Source organism: Muscardinus avellanarius (assembly GCF_963383645.1).
Source record: "Muscardinus avellanarius genome assembly, chromosome: 2".
Classification (NCBI taxonomy): Eukaryota; Metazoa; Chordata; class Mammalia; order Rodentia; family Gliridae; genus Muscardinus; species Muscardinus avellanarius.
This window is the reverse complement of record NC_137787.1, coordinates 139,205,210-139,218,747: the sequence shown is the minus strand read 5'-3', so window position 1 is coordinate 139,218,747 and position 13,538 is coordinate 139,205,210. Positions and strand designations below refer to the sequence as shown.

General features: G+C 44.8%; 1 protein-coding gene across 1 annotated transcript in view; it reads left to right on the top strand.

The window, feature by feature from the left end:
- WDFY2 (WD repeat and FYVE domain containing 2) overlaps positions 1 to 13,538 on the top strand; it is a gene marked incomplete at both ends in the record, with an annotated part of 198,564 nt that overhangs the window by 176,613 nt on the left and 8,413 nt on the right. The window contains one exon of the mRNA XM_080690249.1: positions 11,487 to 11,592. Within this exon, the coding sequence (XP_080546375.1) occupies positions 11,487 to 11,592 (106 nt within the window). The remainder of the gene's footprint in view (positions 1 to 11,486; positions 11,593 to 13,538) is intronic.

The following is a 13,538-nucleotide window of genomic DNA, read 5'->3' as shown; positions in this document are numbered from 1 at the left end:
CTGGGATTACAAGGGTGCGCCACCACGCCCGGCTCAATGATTCTTATATTTGAAGAGTACTTTATATTTTACCAAAGAGCTTTCAAAACCTACAAACACCTCAATTTAATCTTATAATCACCCAATAAAAGAAGAGGTCAGATACTGCTTTTTATATGAGAATATTGGGGTGCTGTCCTCAGAAGCCAGCTGCTACTACTGCACTCCTGAGGCTCACATAGTCCAGCCAAGAGCTCCGCTGCCTCCTGTTTGGTGCTGTGCGAGGCAACATGGCTAAAAACTTGAACCTTTACCAACACATGAACCCTGCTATGCCCACAAATAGTTTCTGCTGCTTTTTTGCTTGGGGGCCCAAGGCTGCCCTTTTCTCCCCCTTTACCCTTCTTCCCACAGGGTGACTAGTGGTCAGAGTTGCAAATCAGGGACACAGCTGGTGAGCTTGGGAAGTGGGGTAAGCATGCTGTTCCTTTGCATGTATATGTCCAGCTACTGTGTTAAGAGACAGCTGCACACATTTTCTATTCCTTGTTCTGTAGCTTCTTGCCATTCTTCTTACCATTTTTTCTTACCATTCAGCGGCAACAATTACATTTGTATAACTATGATCATGTGCTACACAATGCATTTCAGTCAAGGGTGGACCACTGTATATGATGATGGTCGCATTAAATCATAATGGAGGTGTTGGGGTGGCACACACCTCTAATCTCAGTACTTGGGCTGAGACAGGAGGATTACAGGTTCAAGCCAACCTCAGCAATTTAGTGAGCTCTCAGCATCTTAGTGAAACCCTATTTACAAATAAGAATTAAAATAGGCCTGGGGATGCAGCTTGGAGGAAGGATGCTCCTGCATTCAATCCCCAATGCCACACATATAAAATTATAATGGAGCTGAATAATTCTTATGGCCTAGGAGTTTTCCATTTCTTCCAATGTTTAGATATGATTAGATAAACATCGTATATGCTAACTAATATGATTAATTACCATTGTGTTATAGGTGTCTACAGGTTTGTAGCCTAGGATAAATAGGTGGGTGGTAGACAATACAGAGTAGATTTGTTTTTAAGTGTACTCTGATACCAAGACAATGATGAAATTGCCTAACATGTCATTCTCAGAACACATCTCCGTCATGAAGCAGAGATTGTGGTTTGATTTGATATATAAAAATCCCGTCAAAGCAGAGAAAGCTTCAGCCTTAAGGAAAGTGATTGGTACACCAGGCACAGTGAATCACCCTGGTAATCCCAGTACTTGGGAGGCTAAGACAGAATATCATAGGTTTAAGGCCAGCCTCAGAAACTTGGCAAGACCCTGTTTCAAAGTAAAAAATAAAATAGAGCTGGGGATAAAGGCTCAGAGGTTCTGAGTTCAGCCTCCAGGACTAAAGAAAAAGAAAGTGATTGGTAACAGTGAAAATGATTTCAAGTCTGAGTGAAGAAAGTATACTTTTATACAGTATTATCCACATTTGAAGAATTTTGGTGTTTTTATTACCTGAAGCAGTGAAATGTGACTGTATGTTATGTTAGTTCTGCAGGAGGAAAGATAGGCGAAGAAAAAGTTCTACTTGCAGGGGCCAGTTTTGTTTTTCTGGTACCAGCACTAGTTGTATGGATATTACAGAAACAGAACCTAGATATATATCATCTCATCTAATAATGGTCCTTGTTTTTTAGATTTTTTTTATTCTTACATAATATCTATCATTTCAAGACCAATTTTATGAGTATAATTTTTATTTGGGGTAGTGTTTCCTTGGGCCTAAGACTTCTTGGCAATTTAATATAACATGATTTGAAGCACATATAAAGACTGTTGCCTTCCTTTGTGTTGGGACAGCTCCCGAGGCTGGCCTCCGCAGGTTGCAGAGGCCGGATCTCAGCAGCACTCTGAGCACTCACAGCCTATGTGTTTGCTTCCTCTTTCCAACACCCCAGCTGCTAGTTTCTCTCCTACTTCTCTTACCATGAGGAAGACTTGTTATGAGTGTCCTCAGCCCTTTTGGCAAATAAGTGAGCAGTTTATAAATAAATATGCAATTTCAGGATCTGTTCTTACCCTTTATATCAAGTAAATTGCTTTTAACATTATGAAAAGAATAGAGTTCTTGCATTTGCCTTCTGGGTTTGGGGGTGGGACTCAGGCAAGGATCAGTATGCATGACAGCTTTCTCTCCTTGTAAATACCAGGGATTTAGGAGCATTTCCCACTGTAGTGCAAGGGAACTATTAGGATAGAAGGGAAAATATGGCTTTTATTTCTAACCTTTTTCCTAAGTGCATAATAGATTAAAATATTAGATATTGGAGTTTTCATAGAGGGTAGAATCTTGGCCTAAAGAATGGGGTGTATAGTGTGTTCTCTTAGCAAACAGGCGTCTGGGTCGAGTCAGACTGCTTTTGAGCCAGCCTTTCCATTGACAGTCGTATAGCCTTAGGCAGAGATGAAACTGATCCTCAGTTTCCTCATCCCTAAAATAAGGGTCATAATGGAAAAACAACCCTTCACGAGGTTGGTAAAAAATAGAAATGCAGTAATGCATGCAAAATAATCAGCCCAAGAGTGCAGGCCTATAAATAGCAGTTGTTAAAATTATTCTCATTAAGAAAACTTATGAATCAGAAATATCACACTTTTGGATGTGTTATCTCTTTGTTTGTAACCTGCCCTATGCAAAATTGCCACACACATCTAATCTGCCTATTCATAATTATTCAACAAATATTTACTGAGCTCCAGCTACAAGCCAGACTCTATTCTAGGCGGTTAGCACACAAAACTGAGTAAGAAAGCAGTCCAGGCCCTCTCGGGGCTGTTCTAGAAGTATAGGAAGGAAGGCTGAGGGTGGGGCAGTTGGCCAGTTTTACTGGAAAGAGAGAGGCCTAGGGGCGTCGGGTGGAGGGAGCACTCTTGATTTGGATCTCAAGAGATGAAGAGATTGAGGTTTCCCAAAACCGAATGACAAGCTGAAGTATAGTGGGTTCAGGAGATATATGTGGAGGACAGAGAGGCAGTGCCTAATCTGACCTTCGACCCCCACCAGTAAACCCTACAACTTAACTGATATTCAAGCAGGGGGCCCTGAGTCCCAGTTCAGACTGGGTGTGGCCCCAGAATTCCTGGGGAATTAGATGCCATTTAGGGTTCCTTCGTCATGGGATGACCCTCCATATCTGGTCCATGAAGATTTGGAAGGTACATGAATATAAGAGAGAGATCTCTCTGGTGGCAGATGCATCACCAATTAAATTTTCACTAAATCACCTAGCCTTTCACCATGGAAATGAAACCTGCTGAGCATTGAATCCTCTCACCACACACACACATACACACCCCTGGAAATGGAAGAGGGCAGTTGTCAGCTTATGTCTGAGAGCCTGTTTCTGGAGGGGGGTAAAGACTTCTCTGCCCTTCCCTCTTGAGCATGAGCACCAAATGTACGTGGGTGTGTGGCTTACGCTTGGTGTTTAATGCTCTGCTGTCACCAGCTCTCAGTTCTCACTAAAATTTTTTTAACAAGGAAGAGTCTCTATTTTTATTTTGCACTGGTCTGCTCAAATTATATAGCTGGACCTGCTTAGCAATATGTTTCCTCTAGGACTGATAAGAAAAGAAAAGCTATTCCATTAAGTGTACTGCTTATAGATGGAGATCCTGCTGCTCGGAAAAGGGAGGTGTTGTGTACCAGTAAGAGCATTTGCAGTGCAATACATGGTGTGTGTTCGTCCATGAAATAATAGCCGATTTTGAAATGCTTTGTGGTGTAAACACTACGGTAATGTCAGGTGAAACATGAATGGAAGAAGGTATCTGTTCAGTCTGTGAACCTGGGGACTTTCCCTCAACTAGTTTTTAACTATGAGGCAGTTACATTTTTAATCCTTAAACCAAGAAGACGCTGAGCACCCCTATTATAAATCTTGGAATCCTGTATTCATCACTGTGCTCCACTCTTCTGTGCTGGAATATTAACAGTCTCAGAGTCCCATAAATTATGTATTTGTTGCTGAATATTGCTGCCAGCTATGAGTGGCAAAGCAGTTCCTCGTGCAGCTTATTTTGGTTTGACAGGCTCATTGATGTGTATGAGGATGCTGTAACAAATGAAATGTGGTTCAAATCACAGACTTAGGAGTCTGTTCAGCTTGATAGATTTTCCTTCTTGCCCTTGAATGTTGGAATGTTGGCACACCATATTTTAAAAAGTAAGAAATAACAACCAGGAGAGAGAGAAAATGAGTGACTTTTTTAAAGAATGAGTACATGTCAAAGATTTATAGTAGTCATTAATTAATAAGAACCAGTAAGATATTATAGCCAGTCCAAAGGCAAATCTAAATATACATACATACATACATACATACATACATACATACATAGGCAGTGGAGAATGCTAAAATGAATTTGTAAGCAGACACACAGCTGGCTTCTTCCGTGGGTGGGCTGGTGCTAGGGATAGTGTTGTCTTCACTCAATAACATTTATGTGCAGTAATGTCAATATTCTATAGCACAGAGTTGTAAGATAGCTCAGTTAAAGGTCCTGAAAAGTACAGACCCCTATAGAATCAGATAATCCATAAGGATGTGCAAGAAGACACCTAATATTTATTGAAAAGATGCCCAGTAATCTTTTTCAAGCAGATCATTCTTCCTCCCTTCCTGTGATCATAATAATCACAAAAATTAATCTTAAGGCAGAGAGAGAGAGAGAGAGAGAAAGAGAGAGAGAGAGAGAGAGGGAGGACTGGTTTCATAAGGTTTGGTCTGATTGTTTACATCGGTGCAGTAAGAGTGTTAACCGAACAGACCTTCTTGAATTGGACTTTTCAGAGCCTCTATTATTTCCTTTTCCAAGGCTTAGGAAATTAAGCCTGAAAAATTCTCCATCATAGTTTACCTCCAGTGCTTAGAGCCTTGGGGTTGGATTCCTGGAGGTTTGAGACATTCACTGGGTTCTTGGTCAGACATCTTCCTTGCCACTTCTAAGGCCAGGGACCCTGCAAACCAGATACCAGGCCAGTTTTCCTAGAAGGGCTTTGTAGGCCATGGCTCGCATGAGTTCTTAGTGGTGGACCATTTCTGATTCTGTGAGTATTCTCAAATTTGACATCCCAGGTAAGGGCTTCATTGTAAAATTAGTTTTTCCAGTTATATTTTGTGGATAGATTCTCATTAAACCTATGTAGGTAACTGTATTGCCATGAACATTAAGGGAAGTCAGCAACAATTTTGAATTCTGGACAATGAGTGAGATATCATTTTTAAATGTTTTTATTTCAACTATAAAATTAGAGTTTATCAAATTGTAGATTAGATACAGTTTAACATGTAAAAGACATCCTTGTATATCTGGAAAATACATCAATAGTATTCTAAGCAAATATCAAAATAAAACTTCCCTCCTCGATTCATTCAGTCCAATGAATGAATTGTGATGAATTCTTGTCCTGCTGGTTCTTGGTTTAGCTGTCCACATTTATGAAGCCATCTGTACTCAGACTAAAAGAAGAGTCAGGAAATCCTGACATAATCCATTGGCATAGATTAAAAATTGTCTAAGCAATGTCAGGTCAGTGGTCTGTGAACAAAAAGAGTCTATTCTTTGAAGTATCAATATTGCAAAATACCTGATACATGCTGTCCTGTTCCATGGAACTCTGAGGCTATCCTCTATTGAAGTCATAAATTCTGACCTGTGCTTACAACTGAGCCCTCAGGCAAGTACCAGAGTTATACAAAAGTTATTTGTAGATAGATGTTGGAGATTCAGTGACATAATGGTTAATAAGTCACTGTGACCATAATATCAGAATGAGGAAGAGTAAAATTCTCTGTTGGGCTACCCTACATAGCTATTTCCTAAAGGTTTTAAACAGTAGGTACCTTAAGGGGAAAACCATATTATAGATGATAAACAAGGACATTGGCAGATCTCCAGGGTCTTCCCATAAAACACAAAACTTCTGAAGTATTTATATTAATAACATTTTCTAATAACTACTTAACCTAGAGAAGGCTGACACCTCCTTCCATGCAAGTTTTTTCTCCTTCTCCTCCTCCTCCTCCTCCTCCTCCTCCTCCTCCTCCTCCTCCTCCTCCTCCTCTTCCTCCTCCTTCTTCTTCTTGTGGTGCATTAGATGGAACATGGCCTCTTACATGCCAGGCAAGCACTCTTCCACTCAGCTACATCCTCATCTCCAAATCTTATAATAATAACAACACATCAAATGCAATTATATATAGCATTTCTTTCTGTATAAGGCAAACGATCAAATTTTAATGGTTGTCCAGGACTTTGCTGGGAAATATCAAAGAGTTTTAAGAATAAAATACATTCTAAATATTTTAGTTCTTCAAAATGAAGGGAGGGTTCAATCTGGAAACACAAAGCCAAACAGCTGTCAGAGGACTCTTGGGTACTTGGTTCAGACAGAAGCACAGGAGCTGAATAATACCTGGCTATTCATACAGTTAAAGAAGCACTAAAACCTTCCCCCCCCCCTTCTGGTACTCAGCATTCCACCTCTGAGCTATATCCCAGCTCTTCTTTATTCTTTATTTTGAAACAAGGTCTCACTAAGTTGTGGAGGGCCTCGCTAAGTAGCTGAGCCTGGCTGGGAACCTGAGATTCTCCTGTCTCAGCCTCCCAAGTACTATGATTACAAGCATGCACCACCATGCCTAGCTTAATAAAACATTTTTTAAAAAACTAACGATTAGAGCCCTTTTCACTAGTTACACACACACACACACACACACACACACACACACGCACACACACGCACACACACACCCCTACCTCTTAAATAACCAAGAATTTGAATCAAGTCGACAACTCATAATTCTTGTGAGACACAGAATCTCTGCTAACTAGGCAGATTCCACAGAAGGTAAAGAATATGCTTTTGCATTGTAGTCAAAGACATTAAACAGAAAACCGGGGAAGCAAACCCTCAAAAATGAAGAAACTTTGCCAAAATCATAATGCTTTTTATAACTTTTTTTCAGACTCAGATATTATAAACCAAAGCAAACAAAATCACTTTCCAAGTTATGTCCTCCATTTTTTCCTTTCATATTTTGGAACAGATTGGCACTTTAGAATTGCCTTTAGCATCCTTATTCTCTCAAAATTATATAGTGTAGGTTTCCATAAGCCACATGGATGAGGGATAATATAATAAATGCAGGATGGGATGAATATCCATCTCTCAATTATTAAGCCAAATAGTAGAAAGATTTGCAAAAATGTTAAACAGTGACATTTTTATAGCAAAAGTTTTTATTTTAGAAAATGTTTTTCACAAAATATGTGTGATGTTAAAATGGAATGGATTCATCAGTGTGGTTTTCAAATTAATCAATTTCTTAATTTCTGTTTTAATTTAAAACACAGTAAATGTTGGTAGTTATCATTTAGTTAAACTAAAATTCTTTGGTGTCTTCAAATAAGTTTTAAAAGTATAAAAGAACCCTGAGACCAAAAAGTTTAGGAAACACTGATATAAGGCCAAACATACAAGAAAGGTGACCAAGAAACCAGATACCCTAATCTCTTTCACCCAAAAGAGAACAGATCTTTATAACCTATTGCTAGGGAGAATGATGAATTCTTTATCATCTTTACCACCACTTAGTTTTAATTTGTTAACCATGCACAAACTAGGAAAAAAAGAACCCACAAAATCAGGAGAAAGGGAATAAAAACCAGAGAAATAGAGAAGTCCATGAAATTCCCTTCTTTTCCTGCTTTGGATCCACTTTGGGAGCCAAGAAATAGTCATGGTTGCATGGCCTATCAGCTAAACCCAATGACGTCTCAAGAGATGACATCTAAAACTCTTCAAGGGTAATATTTTTTCAAAGGTAAACTCATGATTTTTTAAAAATAATATATTTTTTATTGGTGCATTATAATCATATATCACATTGGAATACAAGACTTGAGAGGATATACAAGCACACATCATCCAATTAGCCCTCATCCAACCCCATCCAATTCCCTCCCCCTCCCTCGATCCCATGCTTGTTTGGTGATTAATTTTGATACATTTGTTTATGTACCTCCTGCATTTTAAAGAGGCTCCATCCTCCCTTATTCCATACCCTCTGATTGGTCACTTTAGTTGCTTCACTAGAGGGCCCCTTCTATAGCTCGACCTCTTCCTGTTGCCCCTTTCCTCCTAGTTTTTGCTGATTAGGGGAAGCATTTGATTTTTATTTTCTGCGATATTTCTCTGTGCATGCCACATTGCAAGTACCAATCCCATTCTTGACGGCCCCAGTAGTGGCCTGGCTACCCGGTGGATTGATCCAGACCTCACTGGCTCAAGCAGCAGCCTTGCCTCATGGGAGGCCCCGATTCTGGTCTCGCAGGCCCCGACACCAGCCTAACCCCTCAGCTGGCTCCGATCCCGGCCTCGGAGGCCCCAGTAGTAGCCTAGCCTCACAGCAGGCTCTGACCCAGCCTCGCTGGCCCCAGCACCGTCCTAGCCTCACGGCAGGCTCCGATCCTGGCCCCGCTGGCCCCAGCACCGGCCTAACCCCTCGGCAGGCTCCGACCCCGGCCTCGCTGGCCCTAGCACCGGCCTAACCCCTCGGCAGGCTCCGATCCCGGCCTCACTGGCCCCAGCACCGGTCTAACCCCTCGGCAGGCTCCAATCCGGCCTTGGAGGACTCAGTAGGGGCCTTGCCTCATGGAAGACTCCAATGCCGGCTGCTGGCCCCGGCACCGGCCTAACCCCTCGGCAGGCTCTTATCCCAGCCTCGAAGGCCCCAGCACCGGCCTTGCCTCACGGCAGGCTCCGATGCTGGCCGCTGGCCCCGGCATCGGCCTATCCCCTTGGCAGACTCTGATCCCAGCCTTGGAGGCCCCAGTAGCGGCCTTGCCTCACGGCAGACTCCAATGCCAGCCATTGGCCCTGGCACCAGCCTAACCCCTCGGCAGGCTCTTATCCTGGCCTCGGAGGCCCCAGCACCAGCCTTGCCTCATGGCAGGCTCCGATGCTGGCCTCGCTGGCTCCAGCACCGGCCTAACCCCTCAGTAGGCTCCGATCCTGGCCTCGGAGACCTCAGTAGCGGCCTTGCCTCACGGAAGGCTCCGATGCTGGCCGCTGGCCCCAGCACCGGCCTAACCCCTCGGCAGGCTCCAATCCTGGCCTTGGAGGCGCCAGCACCAGCCTTGCCTCATGGCAGACTCCGATGCTAGCCATTGGCCCCGGCACCAGCCTCACCCCTCGGCAGGCTCTTATCCTGGCCTTGGAGGCCTCAGCACCGGCCTTTCCTCATGGCAGGCTCCGATGCCGGCCTTGCTGGCCCCAGCACCGGCCTAACCCCTCGGCAGACTCCAATCCCGGCCTCGGAGGCCTCAGTAGCGGCCTTGCCTCATGGAAGGCTCCAATGCTGGCCACTGGCCCCGGCACTGGCCTAACCCCTCGGCAGGCTCCGATCTCGGCCTCGGAGGCCCCTTTAGTGGCCTTGCCTCACGGCAGGCTCCGATGTCGGCCATTGGCCCTGGCACTGGCCTAACCTCTCAGCAGGGTACAGTCGCTGCCTCGAAGGCCCCAGCACTGGCCTTGCCTCACGGCAGGCTCCGATCCCAGCCTTGCTGACCCCAGCACCAGCCTAACCCCTCGGCAGGCTCTTATCCTGGCCTCGGAGGCTCCAACACCAGCCTTGCCTCACGGCAGGCTCCGATGCTGGCCTCGCTGGCTCCAGCACCGGCCTAACCCCTCTGTAGGCTCCAATCCTGGCCTCGGAGGCCTCAGTAGCAGCCTTGCCTCACGGAAGGCTTCGATGCTGGCCGCTGGCCCCGGCACTGGCCTAACCCCTCGGCAGGCTCCGATCCCGGCCTCAGAGGCCTCAGCACCAGCCTTGCCTCACAGTGATCTCCGATCCCGGCCTTGCTGGCCCTGGCACTGGTCTAACCCCTCGGCAGGCTCTGATCCTGGCCTTGGAGGCCCCAGCACCATCCTTGCCTCATGGCAGACTCCGATGCTAGCCATTGGCCCCGGCACCAGCCTTAACCCCTCGGCAGGCTCTTATCCTGGCCTTGGAGGCCTCAGCACCGGCCTTTCCTCATGGCAGGCTCCAATGCCGGCCTTGCTGGCCCCAGCACCGGCCTAACCCCTCGGCAGGCTCCAATCCCGGCCTTGGAGGCCTCAGTAGCGGCCTTGCCTCACAGAAGGCTCCAATGCTGGCCACTGGCCCCGGCACCGGCCTAACCCCTCGGCAGGCTCCAAACCTGGCCTCAAAGGCCCTAGCACCAGCCTTGCCTCACGACAGGCTCCGATCCCAGCCTCACTGGCCCCAGCACCAGCCTAACCCCTCAGCAGGCTCCGATCCCAGCCTAGGAGGCTCCAGCACCGGCCTTGCCTCACGGCAGGCTCTAATCCCAGCTTTGCTGTGTCCGTTACCGGCCTCACCCCTCGGCAGGCTCCAATCCGAGTACCCTCTTCGCCCAACCAATTGTCCCACGTTCTCGAGGGTGTGTGGTGGTAGCATTCTGCCTCAGGGGTTATTATTCCAAAGGTTCCAGGTGTAATGCATCAGATCTCTGCCTCCCCTGAGTACTGGCCACTGCCATTGCCACTCCCTCCACCATTTCAAATCTTTCCCAAGCTCTTTTTCCATTCTGAATGTTGTCCAGTGTTCCTAAGCATGCGTGATGGTAGCATTCAACATTTGGTGTAATTTCTCCAAAAACAAATAAGGTTGGTAGGATCCGATTTCTGCTTCTCCTGAATACAAGTCTCCACCGCCATCGCGGAGACTGCTTTCAACACCGCCTTTCTCCTTGGTCTCCGCTAAACTCTCTCCTTACAGGTGATGTCCAAGATTCTTAACAATATAGAGAAACAGCAGTCCTCCTTCATGGGGAATTTTTCCATAAGTTCCAGTGTATTTGGATAAGTTTTGTCTGCATGTCCAGTATTCTGGCATCCGCCACAGCCTTCTTAACCCCTCTCCGATATTTTTCTTTTTTCTTTTTCTTCAGTATGTGTGGTTTGAGGAGGTAGTGGGATCAGGCACTCAGTAGCACTGTGACCTGGCCCGGTTTCCCCATGGGTCCAGCGTGCTCCGCACTACTCTGCCCGGGACCCAGAGTCCCGCGACCCGGGCCCCGGCTGTTCCGGGGTTCCAGCGTGCCCCGCGCGACCTGCCCGGGACCCAGGGTAAACTCATGATTTTTGGAAAAACACAAAACAAACATGCACCCTGAGTTTTAATTAAGGAAAGAAGGAACAAGTAACATGTTACAGCCAGTTCAATAGTCAGCTTTTTTCAGCATTGATACCTACGTTAAATCTTAGATAGTCTCCTGATGGTTTGCATATTGAAGATTCCATCAGGCTTCTAAGATCTACACCTGTGGTCAGGAGAGAGCATGCATATTGGCTCACTTTGCTAGGGTTCCTATCATTAGATTTATTTTTTTCCTCTACTGAACTGTGTCAATCCTTGGTTTCTTTCATAGTGACAAAGTCCAGGCCCTCTCTTATGCACAGCACACACGGCAGCTCATCTCCTGTGGTGGTGATGGTGGAATTGTCGTCTGGAATATGGATGTGGAGAGACAGGAGGTAAGTAACAGCTGGCTGGGTTGGGCACTGCAGTCTGGCTCTGCCTCTTCTCTTGCTTAATAATGTTTTATGATTAAACCATGTAATGAGATATATTTTGTCAGATAATTAAAAATTATAGTATAAACCAGGCAAGGTGGCCCATGCCTATAATCCCAATACTTGGGAGGCTGAGACGGGAGGATTAAAAGTTTGAGAACAGCCTCTGCCACTTAATTAAACTCTGTTTCAAAATAAAAATGAAACAGAGGTAGCACACCCCTGGGTTTAGTCCCCAGCACCACAAACAAAAATGAAGTTAAGGCTGGGCGTGGTGGCGCAAGCTTGTAATCCCTGCGCTTGGGAGGCGGAGACAGGAGGATCACACAGGTTCGAAGCCAGCCGCGCTGGCTTAAGAGACCCTGTTTCCAAAAATAAAATAGGTCTGGGAGTGTAGCCCGGAGGTAGAAGGGCTTCCAGGAACCCCACTACTACCAAAAAAAAAAAAAAAGAAGAAGAAGTTAAAGTGTAAACGGAGCTCCTTTTTTCCTCCACCTATCACAGATTGGCCTATAGCATTACTATGTGATATCATGAGAATTTTGACTGAGACTAAGATGTTTAGGCCTTACATCTATTACACTATTTACAGAAAAAGTACAGATAAGAAAAAGAAACCATCTATTTTCTGATGATTAGTACTTTCCAGAAAACTCACGTTTCTTACATTATTGAGGGAAACTGTGACAAAGGAGTAAAAACCCACCAGGTGGCTTTTAGGCTTGTAATCCTAGTAATCCCAGCACTTGGGAGGCTCAGACAGGGGGTCCTGGTTCACAGCCAGCCTCAGCTACTTAGTAAGGCTCTCTGCAACTTAGTGAGACCCTGTTTAAAAACAAAAAGAATAAAAAATAGGACTGGGTATATAGCTCAGAGTTTGAATACCCTGTGTTCAATCTCTCCAGTACTCAAAAAAAAAAAAAAAAAAAAGTAAGAAGCTTTAATTTGATATTAGTAGAAATATTTTTTGGTGTTTCATTTTGCCTTTTTTAAGTACTTTATTTATTTATTTATCTATTTGTTTATTTTGGTGGTACTGGGGTTCCTGGAAGCCCTTCTACCTTCGGGCTGCACTCCCAGACCTATTTTATACATTTTTATATTTGAGAAACAAGGTCTCTTACGCCAGTGCGGTTGGCTTCGAACCTGTGCAGTCCTCCTGTCCCCGCCTCCCAAGCGCAGGGATTACAAGCGTGCACCACGCCTGGCTTAAGTACATATTTAAATGTTACCATAACACAAATATTTATTTTCTTTTAGTCTTTGAGCATCGTAACAACTAATATGTTTACCAAATATCCCCTTGGCAAGTACTTTGAAGTCAACTTTTTCCCATTACCCTAGAATTGTTGTGAGTGGGCTTTCCCTTTGACAGTGGACATTCTTGGTTCATTTCTTGCAGGATATAAGAATTAGATGGGAAGAAAAAAGACAAACGGTTCCTGAGGTTCTTTCCATGCTGTCACCCCAGTCTCATGTTAAGAAAGTATTTGCCATTACCCACAATGTAATGCCCTTCAAATGCCATTAATTAAGTGCTTAAGAAGATTAAAGCTTTATTTGCTCAAACCATAAATCCACAGGAGTTCTATTAGTAACTAATTAAAATGCGCATTACTGTTAGGAAGTAGGGAATTGTATTGTTTTTGAAAAGTATACTTGGCACCATCCGTGTAAAGCCTGGGAATTGCTACAGAGAGCGCTGGTCATGCTCACCAGGCTCCCCTGTGACTGGCGACTGGGTCCTGGCATGAGTTCTGAACACATACTGCTTTGGATCAGGGACTGCCACACCGGTCTAGCCTTATTTTTTTCCAAGCCAAAGCAGGTAGGTTTCTCTTTCCCTCAGTGCAGGTAGCCTCTACCCTTTATGGACAAAGGAAGACCATGAGGGCTGCATGTAGATC